Consider the following 22,376-nt stretch of genomic DNA (forward strand, 5'->3'; position numbering starts at 1 on the left):
CGGGCGGCGGGCGGCCCGCCCCTGCGCACGCCGCCTCCGCGCAGGAGCAGCAGATCCCGCCCTACGGCCCCGAGCCGCCCAGCACCGCCCCCAGCCTCGCTGACTGGATTTTCACAGCCGGGCGCGGGGGCAGCCCGGGCAGGCACCGGCCGCAAGCCCGCCTTTTGACATTTTAACTACTTAAAGCCCTTTCGGCGTGGGGAGGGACGGGGACCGGGGCGATTTTGCCTGTCTCTGCTTTCGCTGACAACCTTGCCCCGCCGTACTTTTTTTCGCAGAGCCCGAAAGCGGCACAGGAACCCGAACGCGCCCGCCGAGCGCTGCGGAGGGAAGTGCCGCCCCGAGCCCCGCCGCAGGGGGCGGACAGGCCGCCCCACCCGCAGCCCGGCCCCGGCCCTCAGCCCGCCCACTCCCCAAAGCCCGCGGCTCCTCCCCGCGCGGGCCTCCCCCGTCCGGCGGCGGCTGCCTGCCCACCGGCGCGTCCCAGCCCACCGCCGAGCCCGGCGCTCCGGCTGCTGCAGCCCCTCCGCTCCGCCTGACGGGCGAACAAAAGGCGCCGCGCCGCCCCCACCCCCGCCCCTTCCCCTCCTCGCGGCGGGGCCCGGGCGGTTCCGCGCAGGCAGCGCCGGTAGGAGAAGCTGCCGCCCCGCTGCAGCGACCCGCGGCCCTCGGAGCGCCGGCAGGTATCGGCCCCGCCAGGGGGGATGTGGAGGGGAAGGGGAGGAGACGGGCGGATGGCGGAGCCGCCGCCAAGCAGGTCGCGCCGGGCCGGGCCGCGCAGGCCGCAGCGATCCGCCCCGCCGGCGGCGGAAAGGCGGCGCTGTGTGGAGCTGCCCGTGCCCCGCGGGGCCCGCCCCGGCCGCCGGGAGAGCCGCAGCCCGAGGCCCGGCCCTCCTGCTTCCCCTTCCCGCCCTTGCCCAGCCCCCGGGGCCGCTCTCTTCTCACCGTCGGCGGCTCAGGCGCGCTCGCTCTCAGCCGCCCTCCTGCCTGTCTGCTGCGCTGCCCCGTCGCCACCAACGGCCTTGCCCCGGGCTCCCCTTCGTGCCCCCCGGACCCGGCCTGCAGCCGCAGGGCCTGCCCCCGCTCCGCTGCCCCAGGCCTCGCTTCGCCTCACCTGGCCTCGGGCAGCTGTGGGGACGGAGGCGGGACGTTCCCTTCCCGGCGCCCTGTCGAGGCTTTCCCGCGTGTGCCGGGCGAAACCCTTCCCTTCGGCATAAGGCGTTGAGGAAAGCTGGCTGAGACTGGCAGTGCAGAGAAGGAGCATGGTTGTGATGACCATCTTGCCTGTATTAATTAATTGTCAGGTTTTCTACAAACTAGCTATTTAAAAACAATTTAGATACATGCTCACATAGCTCCCTCCATGTGTTTTCCCGGGCATGAGGGAAAAAGATGAAGCTAATCCACTGCAAAAGCTTTAAAACAACAAGGTTGTGTGGTTGAGGCATATTTCTTAGAGCATTACCATTACCAGTCAGTTACACCAGTGGTAACACAAATATCGGTGTTTGTGCTCTGGTAGCAGATTTTTGCATTCAGGATGGGACATCATTGATTTTCCAGTGCAGAATGGCAGGTTGAAGCCGTTTTATGTATGGACCATGCTCAGAGCAGAGAGCACCTGGGAATTAACAGGGGAAGGACTAGCTGCTCTTCTTTTTGTCTTTTTTGTAATGTTCTCAAATGTTATGGTGCTTTAATAGTATAAAACATCAAGGATTTTTTTAATGCTGTGTGTCTCTTTTTTTTTTTTTTTTAATAGCGCATGTGCTCTGGCATAATTTTTGCATCATAAGATAGCCCCCTTTTTGGGATTTCCTGAAAGCCAAGATTTAAACAACTGGCTTTCTATTTTAGGTGTCCAACTAAAATACCCTAAAAGGACTAATTTTTCTTTGAAGGGCTTACACTTTTTCAAAGAAGTGGAGCCTGGTGTGCATTTTGAGTCAAGGGTCAAGGGTGAGGGCAGTCAAAATAATAATTTTGAAAACATGGTCAAGAGTATCTAAAATTGTGAACTTAAGTCCTTACAAATTTAATATAATGTTTTCTATACTTTAATTTGCACTCTGAGTTGTACAAATTTAAAAAAATATTGCATTTTTGTAAGATACACTTCAACTACAGTGTAGTTCTGTAAGTCAAAGTTTCTGATGGCAGTAAAATATGGTTTGGTTTTCAGATATTTCATACAGTATTAAGTGAATGTTTGGGTAGGAAGATGCATTGCTTGTATGTGTCCATTTAGGAGTCAGACTGAAGAATAATGAATTAAAGTGACTGACATCATGACAACCATAAGACAGAGAAGGGTTGAAAAAGGCACAGAAGTGGCTGAAGATCAGCCTTCAGAGGAGAAGAATGTAAAGCCTGATGGGAAAATTCTATCTGGTGGGTAATGAAAAGGATTATAACATTATGGCTTTTTAGTAGTGTTTAGCTTTTGGTATCTATCCTAAGCACAGGTTAGAACTAGGTATGTACCAAATACATTTTCATATTTGAATATCTATCATTAAAATTAATTGGATGAAACAGAGGTCATGCAGATTACTGCATGTCAACCTCACCTCTATTTTAAAATCCTAATTTAAATTGGTGAGAACAATTTTTTTTCAATTTACTATCAGTGACACACTATCAGATTTCATATGCCTATGTAGGTTCTTAAATGAATCCCAGTTCAAATAATTGGTAACATAAAAGAATTTGAAGCCCTTTGAGTTGTACTTAAATATAAGCAGATTGCACATGAAATCTGAATTTAACTGCAAACCCTTGCTTTTTGACTATAGGACAGACTAGCTAGGTAAGTTTAAAAGAGAGACATTAAGTGTCTTAATTCAAGGATCTGTTTAAGTAATGAAATACTGACAAAGTTTTTATTTAGAATTATAACTTTCGAGTTGGCAAAGTTTGGTTTTGGTTTTTTTAATTAAGCTATTTGAAGAGATGTTTCAATCTAATTTCTAAATGTTTCTATATATGCAATGTGGGTAAATGAAAGGAAAGTTATATTGTTGTTTCCACACAAGTATGCTTAGGCTAAATATAAAATGGGGAAGTGGTCATAGTTCTCATCCAGCCCAGCCCTCACTTCCGTTGAATTGCATATTTGGTACCCATTATGTAGATGTCCCACACAGTATGAAATAGACATTTCAAAGATATAATTCCAGATCACTAAGATCCATATTAAGCCTTACATCAACATTAAAAAAACCCCAACCCTAAAAAAACCCCAGGAAAATAAGTGTACAATAAATTGATCGAGCTACCTAGAAACGCAACCTTTCTTTCCCATCATTCCATCTATAATCTTATTGATGTCAGCAGGAGGTCATCTGCAATTCAAAGCATGACACCATTATCAAAGGCTGCTTTGGCTGCTGTTCAGTCTCTTTGTGGGTATTTAGTGAGACTTCTGAACCTTCAGTGTTGTTTTTTTACAAAAAACAAGCAAACCCCTCAAAAACAGGCAGCTGTTTTAAGACGTCTGAAGATTTTAATTTCTTACTTTGTGATCTAACAGTCATCCTGTATTGCCTTAATTAAAAAAATGCCCTGAAGTGTATTCCAATTTAGATTTACAAATCAGATATGGTATTTATCTAGATTTGTGTAGGATCATAGTGTTCTTAAACTATAACTACATTTTACCAATTAAGGCACACCTTATTTCACTTTGCATGTAAATAAAATACTCTGAGTTTGCTATATGAGAAAACAAAACCCACATCTCCATAAAGACCTCTTAAAACTGAGTGTCCTGTTACCTACAGAATGTAAACTGTACTAGCACAGGCAATGTGTAAATGAGTTTCCAAAATTCCTTTAAGTTGAATTGTGTGTTTCACAATTAGAGTGAACTATTTTTCTTCCAAGACCATACAGGTGGAAAGCTGTGGAACATACTCTGGATAACTGTTGGTGGAATTGTTGCCATCTCTCTTGGACTTCTTACTTCTGTTTATGTTGCTACACTGCATGAAAATGACCTGTGGTTTTCCAATATTAAGGTAACAGTCATTTTCATAGTTTCATCAGTGCTTTCATAGAGCATTAATATGAGTGTTAGTTGAAATTTCATTTATTTATATATTGGTCTTGTAACTTGCTCAAAAACATAGAATATTTCATTTTTTAAAAATTTAATTTAATTTAAAAAAAGCTGTGCTTCCCTTCCCACCACTTTTTAAATACTTGATCATTTCTATAAATACCTTTCCCCAGTTTTTCTCCAAAAACGTTGCTACACAGCTCCTGCCTCAGTGTAGCTATGGTTCTTCCAACCATTTATCATTATCTAGAATAGAATTTCAACAATCCACTCTATGTTGCTCTATAATAATCTTTCTTTTATCCAAAGCAATCAAAAAACAAAAAAAAAACCAGGTAAAATTAGAAATATGCAAAATCCTGGCACACAGTTCTTTAGTTGTATTTATACAGTGATAATTGTAATACAGTTTAGGCACAGTCTCTTACTATTCAATACTAATTTCATATAGTGTTATCCTAAATGTGCAAACCTCAAAACGTATTTCAGACATTCACCAATGTAAAACCAACCATTCCCAAGATCCAGGACTGACTAGTTTTTTCCTAGAATCATTGCATGGGAAAATAATGCAGCTGTACACATATCTAAATTTAACCAGAGAAAAGAAACAGGTGAGTCATTTTCCTTTTAGATGCCTAAAATTCACTCTGTTAGGTCTATGTATTATGTTATTCGAAGAGTATGTATATTTAATTGGAATACTTGCATTGCAGTGTGTCTTTCCTATACCTCGCACTTTTTCTGTCCCAGAAACATTTATATTTCCATAATAAAAATAGTTCACACTTACTGAAACAATTGCTGTTGTATTATACATATAATACTGTTTTGTACCCACTCTCATCTTTCTTTGAATATATAGGTAGCTTGTATATATATTGAAGGTACACCTTAGGTTTGCCTTTTCTTTCCAAAAGCAAGTATTGATTAATTTCACTGGTATTGTATATTTTGAAGTACAAACAGGTATGGACTTGTGGCAATAACGGTACAGCATTTTTATTCTGTTGAACTGATACAGAGGGACACAAAATTCACTGAGAGAAGCAAGTCTGTAGTTGAAATTAAGTTGCGCCCCAATGGATGAAATGCTCATTTTATTTGATAATTATTGTTTTGATTTTAAGTACACTAGAATACCATTAGCTATCAAAACTGAAATAAAACCCTCTAGATATTTTTAGTCTGGATTCTGTTGTCTCTGTAGTTCTCATTTAATCCTATGGAGTTGATATAACTAGTAACATTGGAACATGAGCAATTTCAGCCAATTTGATGGAAAGATTCTAGAAAGCGTTAAATTAATCTACCAGCAGGTTAAAGGAGAAAGAGATGCAGATATTATCTTATCTCACATTATATCTTCTTCAGTAAGATGTGAACTCCAGCAGATAATGCATGTGGCTACAGTGCTAATTTTAAACTGATAACAACAGGGAAAGCGTTAATGAGATTTCACATATTATTAGAGATAAAATACCCAGTTGTAACACAGCCAAAAGTGATCAGGCTTCATACATACTCCTGCTTTTTGGAGATACGTGTTCAGTGAGTGTATACTGTTTGTGTTTTGCATGTACACACTCTCAACTTAATATTGTTTCTAAGGATATCTTGCCAAATAGAAGGCTATAGCTCTAACTTGATTGATCAGACAAATGCAGATTATTTTGTAAACACTTAGGTCCCAAGCAAGATTCAAAGGTACTTTTAAAGATTTGTTCCCAAATTGTTTCTTACAGCTTGAGACCAAACAGGTAGTAACCCCTGCAGTTTATTTGCAAATGCAAAGAAGGTTGGGGATGAGTCAAGTCTGATCAAATTTTCTGCAATTGTCTGCCAAGTCAGACTCTGACTGTGCTTTCACTTTGATTAACACAAAGCTTTCTAAGGTTTTACTGTTAACTTAAGTATCGTCTAGACTTGTTTTCTTGCCAGTATCCATATCGGAGCATTTTGCAGCCATAAGTGAGACTAGCAAGATAAGAAATCCAAACTGTATATTTTGATACACTTTCTCTTAACTAAGCAGAGAAAGAATACATTCAAATATATGTGCATGAGAGAAAGTTTAAACAAAATACTGTTTTGTGAGTAGTACGGGAAGAGAAGACTGCATATGAAGAGCCTGTGAAATTTCCTGTGAAGCTGAGACAGGAAGGCTTACCGTAACATCTGTAAAACAGTATATAGATATCTCTGTGTCGGTATGTATGAGTGGACATTGTAGTATCTCTAGATGTATGTACATGTTTTCCAGCATTTCTAAATTGGCTAATCTTATAATTACAGCACATACCAGGTACTAATAAAAGACAAGAATAAAATACGCTATGGAACAATCTGAGATCCTCAAAAGTTATGTTGAAAATAAATGGAAAATTTGCTTTTTTCTCTAACATTTTATAAGTTTGGCCAAAGCATATATTTTTGCATATATTAACTGAATTTTCTAAAAATTTTGAAAGAGTAAGTTTTATTTTAATGCGTACCCCAGCCCTAATTCTCAGAAGGGAGGACTGTAGTCTAATTCTTGTCACACAATTATTGCATGCCTTGCTTAATGAAGTGCAGAGGTTATTTTGTTTTATTTTTATTAAACATTACATTTAGAAGAAATGGAAGCAATACTAATACACATTCAGTGCTTCATTAACCCTCATGTCTGTGCAACATAGTAGTGCATCACCACTGCTCTGAAACATGGAAAAGAAAATAAGTTCTAAATCAGTTATATTTCCACACATTTTAAATTAGTAACTTCAGTTACTCTGGATTGGCTGTAAACAGTGCAAATTTGTGGATTTTATGTTACTGAACTCTATATAAAAATTATGTAACAACATATTTTCCCTCTGAACTTTTTTCCTTTCTTTCAATACACTACATTTAGTCAGATGATAAGAATTCATACACAAAAGGGTATGCATGGCTACTAAATTAATATAGTGAGACGTAATGGGAGACTTGCTTTGTAATTTTTTTCTGCTACGTGGAGGTACTCATCTCTTTGTACATCAGTAGAAGGAGGTCTGCACTGTGTATCTGACACTTTTGCACTAAACTAAACAGAGGTTTTCAAATATACCATTTAGGTACAAAAGGTGGAATTTTTGTTCTGAAGACCCCATTGATGTGTCAATGTCATGATTGCTTAGGTACAAAATTGTGCAGTTTGCCAATTGTATTCAACCCTAACAATTGGAAGTAAAAAGAGTTCATTATGCGAAGTCATGATTCTTAACTTCTAAGTAATTGAAGTCACAACTTGCACGTACGCTTGTAGTGATTGTCTTTCTGTAATTTCAATTGCAATTCATAGAAAGCCAGTTCAGTTTTGGGTGTCTTCCAGCAATGGTTCACCCAACTAGAAAAACTGTTCTGTGGTTGTTATACCATTTTGTTCTATTTTGAATATGGCTTTCAACAGTGCATTGATTTCAGCTGCTGTAGTATGTGTGAATCTTGTTCTTATTTGCTAATAAATATTCCTGCTCTTATAAATTTGCCATGGTCATTGGAGAAAGATGTAATATTGTTTTCTTATCAGAAAAACTGAAAATGCAGATCTGGAGGAGCGGTTTATGCTATGAAAGAGGTACATGATCGGTACTCTTTTTTTATCCCAAGGCCTCCTGAAAGAACTACAAAAAAAAAAAAAGATAATGCAGAGTACCATGTTACATAGTCAGAAGCTGTGTTTGTGTACACTTCCAGCAGGGATCACGGAAGGTTATAATCCCTTATCTTGACCAAACAATTTTGAAGAAAAAAGTTTTAATATCTTCTCGTGCATTAAAACAACAAAGATTCCCATTTATGATGGTGAAGGCCAAAACAGATTTCTTAGCCAAAAATCCTTTCTCAGTTTTCTGAAAACTTTCTGGCATGACACATATAACGTGGCTAGTCTATTTTCAGTAATTTTCAGTAGCAGTTTAGTGACTGCTCCTCAAGTATAGTATCTTCTAGGAACAAGATCTACTATGAAAATAACAAAATGAAGGGGGTGGGGGAGAGAATTGCATCACCTCTCCTGTCCCCTGTTGTATTGCTTGTTCAAATGCAAACTGTGGAGAAACCTTAAACAGGAATGAACCAAGGCCACATAGCAAATTAATACTGTAACACAAACGGGTAAACTTCAGAGCTTTCATTTATTCTTCATTCCTTCTGAGTAAGCATTTAGACTACTATTATTGAATTTTCCTTTAATAAAATTGCTGCTTGCAAGAAGTCAGGAATAAAAATACCAACTTTTAAATCTCTCAGACATGCAGGATAAGAATCCTGGGATTCCTCCTCTGAAGTGCTTATATTTTCCCTTTTTACATTTTGAATCTAAAATAAAGCTGAAAAAAAGTGGGGAAACAGGTAGCCAGCTAATTAGAACTCTACAAAATTAATGCATAAGCCATAAAGAGGAGGAGGACAGTCCAGTACTTTGGTGGTACTTTCCCAAAGAAGTACCTGTTGAGTGGCTATGGGTACTTTTACTCTGGATCAAAAGTCTGATCTGAGTAGGAACCATGCCATTCTAACAGCTAGGCATGAAGTTAACCAGCCAAGAGACCATGTAGAAGGATTAAATACATTTGCTGAAGGCATGATTTGCAACCAGGTACACTGATAGCAGCTGGCTGTATTGAGTTTCCATGTTGAGAAGATTTTCGAATCTTTCTGATCTTAAATTGAACAGCTAAAAAATATTTTCAATTACACAAATTGTGCTTTAGCTTTGTCAAAAAAGAAAACTAATTGGAGCTTTGCTTATGCTCTTTACTTATAGAAAAACTCAACTCAGACTTTGCCTACTTGCTCAGTATTCTGAATGACTTGGATAAGAAGTGTGAGGAAACGTAAGCTCTAGAATTTTGCACTGCCCTTGAGAGGAAAAGTCCTTTATATTTTGTTTTGAATGCTTAATATTATTAGGATACAATTGCATAAATTGAAATTGTATGCAATTCTATAGGTATATTGGAGGATAGTGTTCTTTTTTTTTTTTTTTCCCTTGGCACAGTGGTAACTTCTTTGTTAAACACTCACAAATTGAATATACAGGAAGATAAACATGTGCTCTTATAATGCTTACCCAGAAGTCTGTATGTTTTTATTGACATGGAATACTAGGAAAAGTATAAATTGCTGTAGAACTGGAAAACTATTGTGAGTGAATAAAACAGATGTTATCTTAGCATGAAACAGATGTAAAACTCACTAGTGTTTGTCTCATAAAGTATAGCATTTGGTTGAATACAGCTGGTGCCAGGATTACAAATTAATCATGTTTGAATGCATTTTTGCTAATTAGATCCCCCTCTGTGACTACTCTCTCCCCCTTAATAAATTCCAAATGTTAACATTCCTTCTTTTTTTTTTTTTATGACCACTTAGAATCAGCCACTTTTTGGTATTAGAAAACTTTTCAGCAGTGATGAATTTGAAACTAGAGCTCGTTCAAAATTCAGCATTCTCATCTTGCTAAGTGTGTGGCTTTTAGTATTTAGTGCCAATGTCAGTTTCTTCTGCTGGTGTTATAATGATTTGTGTGTCGTAGAGCAGCTGGGGAGTTTAATTGTGAACTTACATTGAATCAGATGCGTTTTTATCTGTTGATTTTTCTCAGACCAGAACTAATATTGGTTTAGTTTGTCAACAGTTGACTTCAATAAAACACATGTTTTGAGTTAAGATTCTATACTGGGTAGTAGAGGAGGGAGGAACATGACTTTTTTATCTAGCTTTATGTTAGCTCTGAAATAGTATTGATTCTGTTCCAGCAAAAGAGATGGGACTGTATGAGAAAGATGAAAGTCTTGGGATTCTATGCAAGGTTGCATTAACCGGAATGGAATTCGTAAAAATCTCAGAAAACAGTAACATTCTGTTATTTCAGTTACGTTCTTTTGTAAAGAAAGCTGGATTAATAAGATTATCTTCAGAAATTTCTTGATGCCTTGCTTACACCACATACAGGAATCTCACTGGATTTTCAAATCTGGATATAAACATTTTCTAACTTACTGCTTATAAGAGATATTTGCTGGGATGTTTTTATATAAACTACTAAAAAGATCACTAATAATAAAACAATTTTGTGTAAGTTGCCTATTATTTCTCTTCAGATTGGTTGTTCATGCAGTCTTATTTTGTTTAAATGTGGTCACCCAAAGCTCTGAATTTGTTAAATTTCATTAGGTCTTCACAACTAAGAGTTAACAAAAGGAGGTGAATTCCAAAGCAAAGATCCTGTACTGAGAGCAGTTTTCTCTCGGAGAGCTTTCATATCTCGCTAGACTCCACCTGCTGCAATATCAGCCAAGAAAGAGGCATAGTTTGAAGTGTACCTAGTTTAAATAATTTGAACATTTTAAAATTAAAAATAATAACTTTACCTACAACTAAAAATAAGTAAAGAATTGCTTTTCCTTTAACCTATAATTTGAGAGTGATGAACAGCTGGCTTCCTGCAAGAAACAGCATTTAACAAGTGGGAAGCAGCATCATACCCTGCCAGCTGAAATCTCAGAGTGGCGTTATGGTGCAGTACCAAGTATAGCACACTGCATTAATTGAGCCTTAAGGTGGCAAAGCCATGGAAAACTATGGGATGTCTACATATGGAAGAAAAGGTTAAATGCATGGAGCAAGCATATGCAGTTTTAAAGTCCAGCTGTTGGCCGCTGCACCTATATCAACATTGAATATTACAAAAAATAGTAAAAGATCCAAAATGTTTCTGAATGGCATATCAGAATTACAAAAGGCATATACATTCCGCTGTTAACAGAGGCATTGACACCTCAGCCATTTGCCTCGCACCCTAATTTGTCTGTGCATTTTACCATTATTTGAACTAAGTTGCATAGAATGCACGAACCCAAAGACTCAAGCCACTGTATAGGTCAATTTTGCTGGTGCAGCAAGAATTTGAGTTGAAGGCAGCTTCATATGACTGTGAAAAGCAAATGGAAAGTGAATTTACTATTGAAATTTCACTTGCAGGAAGTTGAAAGAGAAATTTCATTCAGAACAGAATGTGGACTTTATTATTCCTACTACAAACAGATGATTCAGGCTGCTTCCATCCAGCAAGGTATTGTAAACTGTAAAGTAAGTTTTACTTCATGTTGTCAGCTGACTAATATTTTTTCAAATATAGTTGAGAACAAGGAATACCATAACTGTGAAAGATAGTGTAACAATTGTACTACAGACAGACTTATTCTGTTCATACACCAGGGAGCCACTAAGTTATGGACATAGTAAATTTCACAATGATACATTGATTTCTGTGCCACACCTTCACATTCTAATGAAGGCAATCACTTTGAGGGACAACTTTCATATCTGTTGAGGTTTCAGCCTTGCTGGTTTATTCAGTATATTACTGTCATTTTTATTCTTCTCTTGTTTAATTTGAATTATGTGCTATTTGAGGGAAGGAGCAATTTTTTTGCTGTATGCCTGGACAGTAAGTGACACAATGAGCAGCTTCCTTGGAAGTTATATATGATGAAGGGGGTCTTTGTGACAGTCTCGTATTTTCTAGATACTTAACTGTTGCTCCCTAGCAATTTTGCTTATACTACACATTTGTCAATATTAACATCACCTGTGTTCAAAGTAGTGACAAGAATGATTCTCAAGATCCAGTATGTACTACAGATTCTATGCTAGGAATGTAAGTGTAAAAATAAATGTTTTATACATCACTAAATATATAGTATTTGAATTAGCACTCTGAGTCACATTCAAAGCAGGGAAACTGAAGACCTCAGAAGGTCATGTTGATACAGAGGTAATGTGATCTGAATCCTTGACTCAAAATTTGCAGCTTTTGATGAGACATCCTAAAATACCTTTGAAAAAGTTATTCACTGTTCAAATGAAGATGGAGGGGGAAAATGACAATCTCCTATTTCAATTTCTCTTTATCGTTAAGGTTTACATGGTTTAGTATATGACAATAAAACTGAATCTGTGAGGACAATTAACATACTTGAAAGAATGAATGTTTACCAGGAGGTGTTTCTCAGCATTCTGTATAGGATTCTTCCAATTCAGGTAGGCATTTATTTATGGCTTTAGATTGTAAGTGCATTATGAAGATTGCGCAGTGAATCATAGCTCCCCTTTTTAGCTATTTTCTAATTAGAAATATTCCTGATACCTTTTTAATTTGTAAAAACAAAATCTAATTCATATTAAGTATAGTCCCCCCCATGAGAGTTTTATGTCAACATCAGTATTCTTGTGTTTTACAGCAATACGTAGAGCCTGTTTATTTTTATATCTACACTTTGTTTGGACTTCAGGCAGTTTATGTCATTGCTCTGTATGTAACAAGCTGGCTTCTTAGTGGAACGTGGCTTTCAGGGTTGTTGGCAGCTTGCTGGTATATTACAAACAGGTAAGTGAGACTAAACATTAGATCTTTCTAAAACTACCTCATTTCAAAGGTAAGGCATTAAACCTTCAAATGCATGATTAGTTGGACAAAAAATGAAACTATAAGGCCTCTCTCCAGATTAGTCAGAAAATGGAAAGAAAATATTTAAATAACACAAAATAATTAGAAAATAATCAGAAATGAGCTGACATTGCAGACTAGGATTTTAAAGTTTCAAGAAGTTTGAGTAGAAAATTTTGGCTTAAATTGGTCTCTGAAAGTGGACTACATCTTTCAGATGTGTCTGGATCTCCAGATGATGTACCCTGTCTTCTCCAGCCTGGGATTCCTTAGGTGTTAAAGACACTTGCATATATGCCCTTCAGGTCTCTCCTCACTGCCCCACACCCAACCTCCAGGGATTCCTTCAACTTAAGATCATCTGAAGCTCAGCTTCTCTGTTCCCTTATTCCTGTAGACATCTCCTGCACTAAGACGCAGAGGAAAAAAGATGGTAATTGAGCTGTTCTAGTGCTTTATCACTTGAAGAATTCTCAATTTCGAGAGAAAAACTGAAGAACTGGCTTTAGGCCAGCAGTAAGCTGCTGGCATGAAGCTAAGACTGGTGACATAGGCTGTTACCTGTAAATTAATAAAAAAAATAAAAGTACAATGTCAGTTCTATCAAAACTTTGATATGTTAATCAGCAGCTGTGAAAAAAGTTTATCTGCAGGCATGTCCATTGCAGAATAATTATAGGTATATAGTGGTAAAACGTTTCTTTCTTCAAAGATGAAAGTAATTAAAAAATATATGCAGTGTGCAGTAGTTCACATGTTTATTTTATGAGGTCATCTTTTCCATTTACAGAATATTTGGAGCAGATTTGTTTTGTCCTTCTTTCTCATAATTAATGAACAATGGAAGCTTCTTATCCTTTATGCAAATAGAATAAGTACATGGAATTGATTTGAATAAAGACTTTCTGTCCAGATGAAGTACATCCAAAGCTACCGAGTAACTCCATTTTAGACATTTTTTTCATCCAGCTAAGCATGTCTCAGATGTGTTGCTTACTTTCCTTTTTAGCAAACATTTTCTCTACACAAGAAAAAAGGGAATTATTTTTTGTTTTTAACTTTTAATTCAGGTTTTGTAAATGACTGCCCTTTGGGGAACTTTTACTAACTTCCATCGCATACTTTTTATGTTAGAGCATTCAAAAAATAACTAGAAGTTCCTAACCGGTTTAGCGGTATTCAAATCCAATGCACTGGGATGACAGTGAAGAAATTGATACCTATTTATTCTTATATGTGCTTTTTGCAAACCAAAAAAATGAAGTAAAATTACCTGTGGTGTGAAAACTCCACATGCTGGATTTTGGGAGTGCTTTTGTTTTGGGGTTGGTTTGTTCATTTTTAAATTACCCAAGCTGTACTTCATAAGTAAGATTTAATCCATAGTATAAGTTCTTTAACAGTAAGTGAAGCTGAAATACAACATTTGAGGTGCAGAAACAATGGATGACTTGCAGAACCTTCATAATGTTTTTTCAGAGCCAGGCATGTTGAAGGAACTAGAGTGTAGCGCCTCCATTTTTATCAATAAGTAGTTAAAATAACACAAAGATGCCTGTCGTTGCAACCTCTCTGTCACCCAGTTGGTGTTTTATTTGTTTTAAATTTATGAAACTCCATTTGTTTTGTACAGAATAGATACTACAAGAGTAGAATTCACCATTCCTTTAAGAGAGAACTGGGCACTACCATTCTTTGCTGTTCAGATAGCAGCCATCACATACCTACTCAGAACTCATTTACAGCCTGTTCAAGAAGTGAGTATTTCTAACAAGTATGACACAGTAAAAGTAGTATCAGAAAACTGTCTGTAAAACTTAGGACAAAATACTTAATAAGCATTTATAGCAGTGGATATATATACACACAAAAATAACTTCTAACACTGAAAACATTAATCAAATGAGCCTTCTGTTAATTTAGATGTAGTTGAAATACAAAGCAATACATACGCCTAGCACTGAAAAAAAATAAAGGTAAGCTCTAGAGAGTACAAGACAACGGTACTGTGTATTTAAGAAGACATGAGAGTAACACAAAGTGGATGGGAGAAAAGCTTGTAAACCACAGGGATTAAAGATTTTCTTTTGATTTAATTTGTTTTACAAATTTAAGAGGTTGTCCTGATTTGCAAGAATAAAAGCAAACTGGTGATACAGTTTATTTGACAAACAGTTCTTAAGTTATTACTCCTCAGTTTGATCAAGTAACTGCTATTTATAGCATAGTAAAACATGTATTGCGTGTTAATCCATGGGCTGAAACTCTTTGAGATCTTGCCATTTTCTTGCAAGTAGTATTACAATGGTAAAATACAAGCATAAATACAAGAACCTGTAACTCTAAAAAATGTTCATTATCCTCCAAGCAGTTATTGCAGTTAGAAAACTCATATTAATGTTTTAAAAATGGATTTAAAATAAAACCAAATTAAGGTGGGTTTTGGTTTGGGGGGCGGGGGGAGGGTTGTTTGTATGCTTTGTTTTTAATGAAGGAAACTATAAAGTTAAATAAAACTTCATTCCCTCCTTCCAGAGATTGACACTTACGGCTGTATTTATAGCAACTTTTCTCTTTAGCCTGACTTGGCAATTTAATCAGTTTATGATGCTGATACAAGCATTGGCCTTATTCATACTGGACTGCTTTGACATGATTCCCACAGCAAAGGTAAGATTATGTTTGGAAATAACCAATTTTTTTTCTTTTCTATCATAAAGCTAACAGTTTTAGAGGTATTTTCCTAACTAGTGGCCTGGATACCCAAAGTAATACGGATTATACACTGTGCTGCTTTGTGCTTTTAAGTAATGACAGTGTATATACGGCAAGTGTAAAAATGAATAATCAAAACAACACCATTTCTGATCTTTTTGTCAGCTGATTTTATTACACTTTATGTAATTCACTTCTGTAATTTAATTTTTGTCTAGTTTTGTTTAGACACAGCTATGTTTTGACACTATTAAGGGATTGCTTTTAAACACCATCATAACAGTCGATCTAATACCACAGCTTAAGCATGTCCTCTGGAAGTGGCCAGGAGAAAAAAAACTAGCACAAGAAATCTTTGCCTAAGCTGAATTCATAACAATGTATGAATTTTTCCTCAAGTATTGTGCATCCTTGTTTGAAAGTTAGGTGTAGGCACTGTACCACAAAGAGAAGGAAGAAGATACACCAGATTGCTCAGGAGAAGCAGTTATCTTTCGTACATTGAAATTCACCACAAGATAACAACATTGTCGCTGCTATGTTGCTGAACTGAATGAGCCAAAAAGTAAAACAAGTGTTGTTAAGAAGATAAGGGATCATTTACAGTCAATCTTAGGAAATAGAAATGGACTGTAGAAGATGAAAACATTGTCTTTGAATTTAATGTCGCTGTGAAATTCTACTGAGATTATTTTAGCCCTTGTAAAAGCTTACACTAGTTGAAAAAGGTTCTAACGTTACTTTAAGGAAGGTTACAGTAGGATGAAGAGTAATTCATGTTAATTTAATTTTAAATTTGAAGCAGACTTGAATATTAGTGATTGTATTAATTTAACTGAAAATTAGTATGGTGGCTGCATATCAAAATAAATGTGGTTTATTTAAGAGTTTAGAAACTCTTCATTATATCTGCGAATGTAAGCTGAAGTTAGCAATTAATGTGACTAAGCAGCTACCTTAAAAGTTGACAAATCACCAGCTTCATCCTGAATTCTACTAAAATGGACTTACCGCACCACTCTTATTCCATATTAATTTTCCAAGAAGTGATACTTAAAACTGTTGGAGTTTTGTTGGGCCATTTGATACTGACTTACACCACTGTTGTATTACAAGGCTGAACTCAGGATCTTTGTGTCAGGTAAAATTCATGTTTCGGTACCACTGTATCAGAAAATCAGCTGGTTTTTAGTGATTGTATTCAGTTGAACATTTGTGATAGTTTAGCATAGCTCAAAAAGGACTACACTAAACTATTATTAAAAAGTTAGAGAAATCAGCTGATGTTTGCTGAACTGCACTGAGCCTCTTTAGTCATAAACTCTTTAGTCATAAAGACATTAGAGAGGCTACAGAAACAATTCTTTGACTAAAGAAAATACAAACCGTCTTCCAAATATTAAGTAATTAATGTTTTCCTCAGTCTGCAATTAACTTATCTGCTTTATTATAGCATCAGGCTTTCCTAGGTATAAAATAGGTATAAAATATTAACCTAACTAGTCCAGGACGTAAATATAGAAAGGATATAGTAATGGCTATAAGTGTAATGATTTAGTGTAAGATGATACATTTTTTGTAAAAAACGTTGAAATAAATTATAAAACATAGTCAAAGAAAAGCAGCTATGACTGTAAAGTTTTCTAGACATAAAAATCTCATTATTGTTACAGGTTACATGGCTCTATATCATTCAGATTTCTGGATTACTGCTAGTCTGTGTCCTACAGTTCTTTAATTCTATGATTCTTGGATCATTACTTATAAGTTTTAATGCTTCTGTCTTGATAGCAAGAACAGTCCAGGTAGGTACCAAAATATTTTTGTAGTACTAAATAAAGAGTGTGAGAGAGAGAGATATATAGGGAAATGAGTAATTTATATGCATTATAATCTTAAATTACTAATACTCATTAGAGGAATTACTATCGCGTAAAGCAACAAAAACATTGCATGATCAAATAATGAATTCAATTACACTAACTACAGTATAACCAAGCACATCAGACACCATAATTCTGTGATTGCTATTAACATTTACAATTGTGCAAGCTGCAGTTTGGATCCTGCAAAAAAATTGCATAAATGGACTTTACACCTGTTCCAGCAGGACTTGTCTTGGATTTATGGATCTGCCTCCAACAAAATATTCTGTGAGAACTAGGCCCATATCAAATTCAGTTTACTGAAATCTGTTGTTTCTTTCAAAGATTAGGATTTTTTTCCTGTATTCGCAGTTCTCTTGTTTCTGATACTGGCATTGACGACAGCCTCTAACCAGAATCTATGAACTTACAGGGCCATTCCTGCCGTCTCTCACTCGTGACCTTTTAAAATCAGGACTGTGATTTTTATAGGTAGACAATGCCTGTACCTATTCCAAGTTGCCTGTGAGCAGCCAAAGAACCATTCTCAGATCTGGAGCTTTGAACTGGAAAATTGCTCAAAGTCCTATCAACTGACAGTTAGAGCCAGAAGACACCTTTGCCATATGTAGGTGGAAGGTCTAATGAATAGATAGTTCAAAAGGCACACAGTACTACTGAAATTAGGGGAATCTTGGAACACAACCACAGTTGCACTGGCTGCCAGCAGTTGTATAAATATAATGGAGCCACCTCTGAAGGACGGCTGTTTGACTAGTTACAAAACTGTGCCAGATCAATATGCTGGGGAGTTTTTATGATATTGTCCCTTCAGTTTTGTGGAAGAAATAGATCTTAATTCTGGATACTTGGTTATGTATACATTTTTGCTTACATGAACCTAATACAAATTTGATCCTGATCAGGCCTAGCAGATAAGCTATTTCAAATAGTCTGTGTTTCTTTTATTCCGGTACATACAAATGTACTGAAATACTAATATTTTGTTCCAAATACATACAAAAAAGTACTGAAATACTAATATTTTCTTCTTTCTAGAAAAACCTAAAAAAGGGCGGCTTGCTTAATAGGCTTGGGAAACTTATCCTTCATGTACTATTAGTCTTGGGCTTGACTCTCCTAATAAATAAATTCATCAAGGTAAGCAAATAATTTTTAATACAGAAACTTACAAAATGTATTATGTTAAAAGCTATTTGTTAACCATGTACAGCAATATCATTAAATAGAAATTGCAATGAGATTTCACTGCATTTCAGAGACTGCGGTTTAGAAATGAAAGATCATTTTCCTAATCTTTTTGGTATATAGATTTTAAAACATATTCTTAAAACTTCATAAATTAACACCAAATCATCAAATATGTATTTGTAACTTGAAGCTCACGTGTAATTTTATAACAAGTGTAGATTTATACTGCATTCTGATACAGCTGAGTGTTTGCAAAGTTTTTCATTGAATTTACTTTTCAATGAATGCAGTTAAAAATGAATGCTTGTTATAAAAATGTTGTAGGCTATTCCATACTTTTAGTTGCTTCTTGTGCACAGAGATGTTGTCCCGGTTTTGGCTGGGATAGAGTTAATTTTCTTCCTAGTAGCTGGTATAATGCTGTGTTTTGGATTTAGTATGAGAATAATTTCTCATATAGTTTGAGTCTCAAATAAAGTCTCAACACCAAACACACTGATGTTTTAGTTGTTGCTAAGTAGCGCTTCCACTAGTCAAGGACTTTTCAGCTTCCCATGGTCTGCCAGGTGCACACGAAGCTGGGAGGGGGCACAGCCAGGACAGCTGACCCCAACTGGCCAAAGGGCTATTCCAGACCATATGGCGTCATGCTCAGTATATAAACTGGGGGGAGTTGGCTGGGGAGCAGCGATCACTGCTCAGGAATGGGCTGGGCATCGGTCAGCAGGTGGTGAGCAATTGCATTGTGCATCACTTGTTTTGTATATTCTTCTATTATTATTATTATTATTATTATTATTATTATTATTATTATTATTATTATTATTTCCTTTGCTTTCCTATTAAACTGTCTTTATCTCAGCCCATGGGTTTTACTTTTTTTTTTCCTGATTCTCTCCCCCATCACACTGAAGGGGTGGAACGTGAGCAAGCAGCTGTGTGGTGCTTAGTTGCCGACTGGGGTTAAACTACGACAGATGTCTGCAGACATTAGTGACAGTAACACTTTCTGCTTTTGAGTTTTAGTCTCTTCAAGAGATCTATATCAACAGATTAAAATTTAGTACACGTAGAAATTAAAAGTATCACAGTAAGATATGATAAGTCATTGAAATAAAAAATACAGCTAAAGCCAACTTGTTCTGGATAATCTTCATCTGTAAATAAGCAACTAACCCTAATAGATATTCTAAAAAGTAAATAACTTGCCCTTTGGACCACAGGACCATAATTACAAACTGAATGTTTATTTGATTGCAAAGCACCCTATCTCAGTAAGCCTGTGTTGCTTCACAGTTTCATTTAAATGATGAAAAAACTGTTTACTGTGTGAAGCTTAATTTTTTGATACTTAAAATATAATTTCCTTTCTTTTTCTACCTTTGTAGAAAATTCTTAATCTTGAGTCAGATGAACATATATTCAAATTCCTGAAAGCAAAATTTGGATTTGGGGCAACAAGGTATGATTTAGCTGCAATTTTGCTTTTTTGTATGACTTCATTAAGTGAAGCCTGCAGGTTGTTCTCATTTAAAATCTTGATGATAAATAATGGATTTTTACCTCATGTTTATGTCATATATTTTCCTTCATAATAATCTGCACAACTATGGCTTTATAATTTCTTGGGAAAAAAGGAAACTTTGGTCCTTTTTGACATCAAGTTATGAAATACATGATGACTAGGATTATTCTTTTTTCTTTAGAGATTTTGATGCTAACCTGTATCTTTGCGAAGAAGCTTTTGGTTTACTACCATTAAATACTTTTTCAAGACTCTCGGATACATTACTTTTTTGTGTCTACGTATTTGTTCTCTTCCTTATGACAGTAGCAGCTGTAATTGTTGCCTTTCGGAACCTCAGGTAAAATATGTTTTTAAAATAATTCATATTTTTATCAATTTTCTCTTCAACAGGCTAAGGAACTGACAGTTGAATACAGCAGCATACAGTATTGCTTTCCACAGGTACTAAGGAAACAGTAGGACATATAATAGAGAGATGAGGCAAAATAAGTAACTTCCTATTAAAGCTAAAAACGTAAAGTATGTAATGAGACTAAACAAAGAAACATTCTTCCCTAGATTCCTTCAGGCTCTTTTGTTTGCTGTTGAAGTTTTGCAGTATCTGTAGGGTTGGTTGGATTTTTTGGTGAGCAGGGGAAGCAAGGGAACGATGTCTATAGAAAACAATGTTAGTTTCTTTAGTTCATCCCATTTTCCCTGTGGAAAGCACACCCAATCAAAGATTTCCGCGGTGGTATCCTCACACTGCCCAGAAATGAGCAAGGATAGTCTGTGCTGAACTTCCTGTGATCTGTGTGAAGAAGCAGGAGTGGTAGACTGCAACTGTGCATCACTGCTGCCAGTTCCCATAGCTAATCGGTAGGATTTGGAGGTATTTAAAGACACTAGAAGAAAATTAGTACTGAACTGCTTTTTTAAAAAAAAAAAAGTAAATGGTTCATTATAGACTTTCCAGTTTTACATTTACAACCTGGGCAAAAGTTAGAAGGGATGATATAAAACTTGATTAAGCAAAAATTCAAGGAATGTCATGTAACTAATGCCACTCATTGTAGATTTTATGGAAACTAGGATAAAAGGGAGGGGGAGGAGAGGGAGAGGATCTAAGACATTCTGAAACTATGTTATGATAATTGTGAAGTCATAGTCATCTGTAAGGCATTTTGGTACTATTCAGCTAGCCTCTTAAAAAACTTACTGCATCAATCATTTTTAAAAACAAACAAAAGACTCTGCAGCTCTTATTTTCTGTAATCTTAAAGGTAATCCCAAACATTACCCAAATTTTTGACACTGCCCAGTTATCTCAATTATCCCACACCCGAAAAAACAGGGAAAACCCACACACATTTAAGCAGCTTCTTTTTTTTGACCAGCCCTCCACATACATTCACAAGACTAGCCACATCAAGCAATAACCAGTCCTTTCAGCACTTCTTTTCTGTAAATTTACTTCCAATCTATGGCTTTAGTAGCATCCAGATATACCAGCACAACCCCACATAACACAGTTAAGTTCTTCGCTCTTGTCAAAAGCTCTGTGAACCCTGTGGGAGTAGCTGCTTCAAGCAATAAACCAAGCATGCCTTTCTGTAAATAATTTTATCTCATTCTAAACCAGCTTGTTTAAACCCATTGCATTTCCAGAAAACTAGACATGAAAATAAATGCCAAACATGAAAATCATAGATACAATAGAATATTGTGGACTGATAGCAGCAGTATTGCTCTTTAGCATCAGAAGGATTAAATGCTTTTTAAAATACAGACAACTATATGAAATATGTTACAGAACTTAATGTAACTCTTTTTATTTCTTCTGTTTAATTAGTGGTTCAAACCAAGTCCAGTTCATGGAAAAAATGGAAGAATGCACAATAACACTGAAGCCTGATGCTGCTTACAACTTAATTCACACAGTTCTTTTTGGATGTCTGGCATTAAGCACAATGAGGTATATTTTTTTAAAGTTCTACTAAAGGCTTTTTTAGATAATTGAGTATATTTTTATAAGAGTGTAAAATATGCTGACCACACACTGACAGGATCATGAACCTTCATTTTTTCCCTGGTGCGTTTCTGCTTGTAGACTGAGGCATTGTTGTAGTAGTCACTTTAGCATTAGTATCGAGGCTTGTTGAAGCCTTAGGCCGCAAGCTGTGAACTTTCACCCAGATCCACTGACTGTGCACTGAACTTTTACTTGGCTACATGAAGGAAGGCCCCCAAAACCAGTGCAAACCAGAAAGATAAGGAAGCTTCAACCTTAGCAGAAGCTGCAACCTTAGAGATAAGAGAAGAATTGGCCCGCCTAGAGACAATGAAAGGGCCCAATGAAGGATGGGAAGACCCCAGACCCTAATACTACTATTGGTCCGAACTGCCTCCTGAGGGGAGGGGAATTTAAATTGTAAGGGTATAATTGCCCAGGGATTTCTTTGTTCTGGGTCCCTCTCTGGAGGCACCCAGCTTGAGCTGTTTTCCCCACTGTACCAATCAGTAAATTTGTCTGGTGTA

General features: G+C 37.0%; 1 protein-coding gene across 6 annotated transcripts in view; it reads left to right on the plus strand.

Annotated features, from left to right (window-relative positions):
- Positions 1-333: 333 nt before the first annotated feature.
- DPY19L3 (dpy-19 like C-mannosyltransferase 3) overlaps positions 334-22,376 on the plus strand; it is a 42,262-nt gene continuing 20,219 nt past the window's right edge. For 2 of the 6 annotated variants that reach the window (XR_012044107.1, XM_072872322.1), the window contains exons 1-13: positions 336-683; positions 2,249-2,391; positions 3,886-4,019; positions 11,072-11,162; positions 12,012-12,133; positions 12,334-12,479; positions 14,173-14,296; positions 15,075-15,209; positions 16,928-17,059; positions 18,179-18,280; positions 19,720-19,793; positions 20,038-20,196; positions 21,691-21,813. Coding sequence is in view for 5 of the 6 variants with exons in the window: in XM_072872322.1 (XP_072728423.1) it covers positions 2,289-2,391; positions 3,886-4,019; positions 11,072-11,162; positions 12,012-12,133; positions 12,334-12,479; positions 14,173-14,296; positions 15,075-15,209; positions 16,928-17,059; positions 18,179-18,280; positions 19,720-19,793; positions 20,038-20,196; positions 21,691-21,813 (1,445 nt within the window). In the remaining variant the exon portion in view is untranslated. Of the gene's footprint in view, positions 684-2,248; positions 2,392-3,884; positions 4,020-4,549; positions 4,675-11,071; positions 11,180-12,011; positions 12,134-12,333; positions 12,480-14,172; positions 14,297-15,074; positions 15,210-16,927; positions 17,060-18,178; positions 18,281-19,719; positions 19,794-20,037; positions 20,197-21,690; positions 21,814-22,376 lie in introns of those variants that run through there. The other 4 variants (XM_072872323.1, XM_072872324.1, XM_072872325.1 and 1 more) reach the window with 4 other exon arrangements.

Source organism: Ciconia boyciana, chromosome 9 (genome assembly GCF_034638445.1).
Source record: "Ciconia boyciana chromosome 9, ASM3463844v1, whole genome shotgun sequence".
NCBI classification, from domain to species: domain Eukaryota; kingdom Metazoa; phylum Chordata; class Aves; order Ciconiiformes; family Ciconiidae; genus Ciconia; species Ciconia boyciana.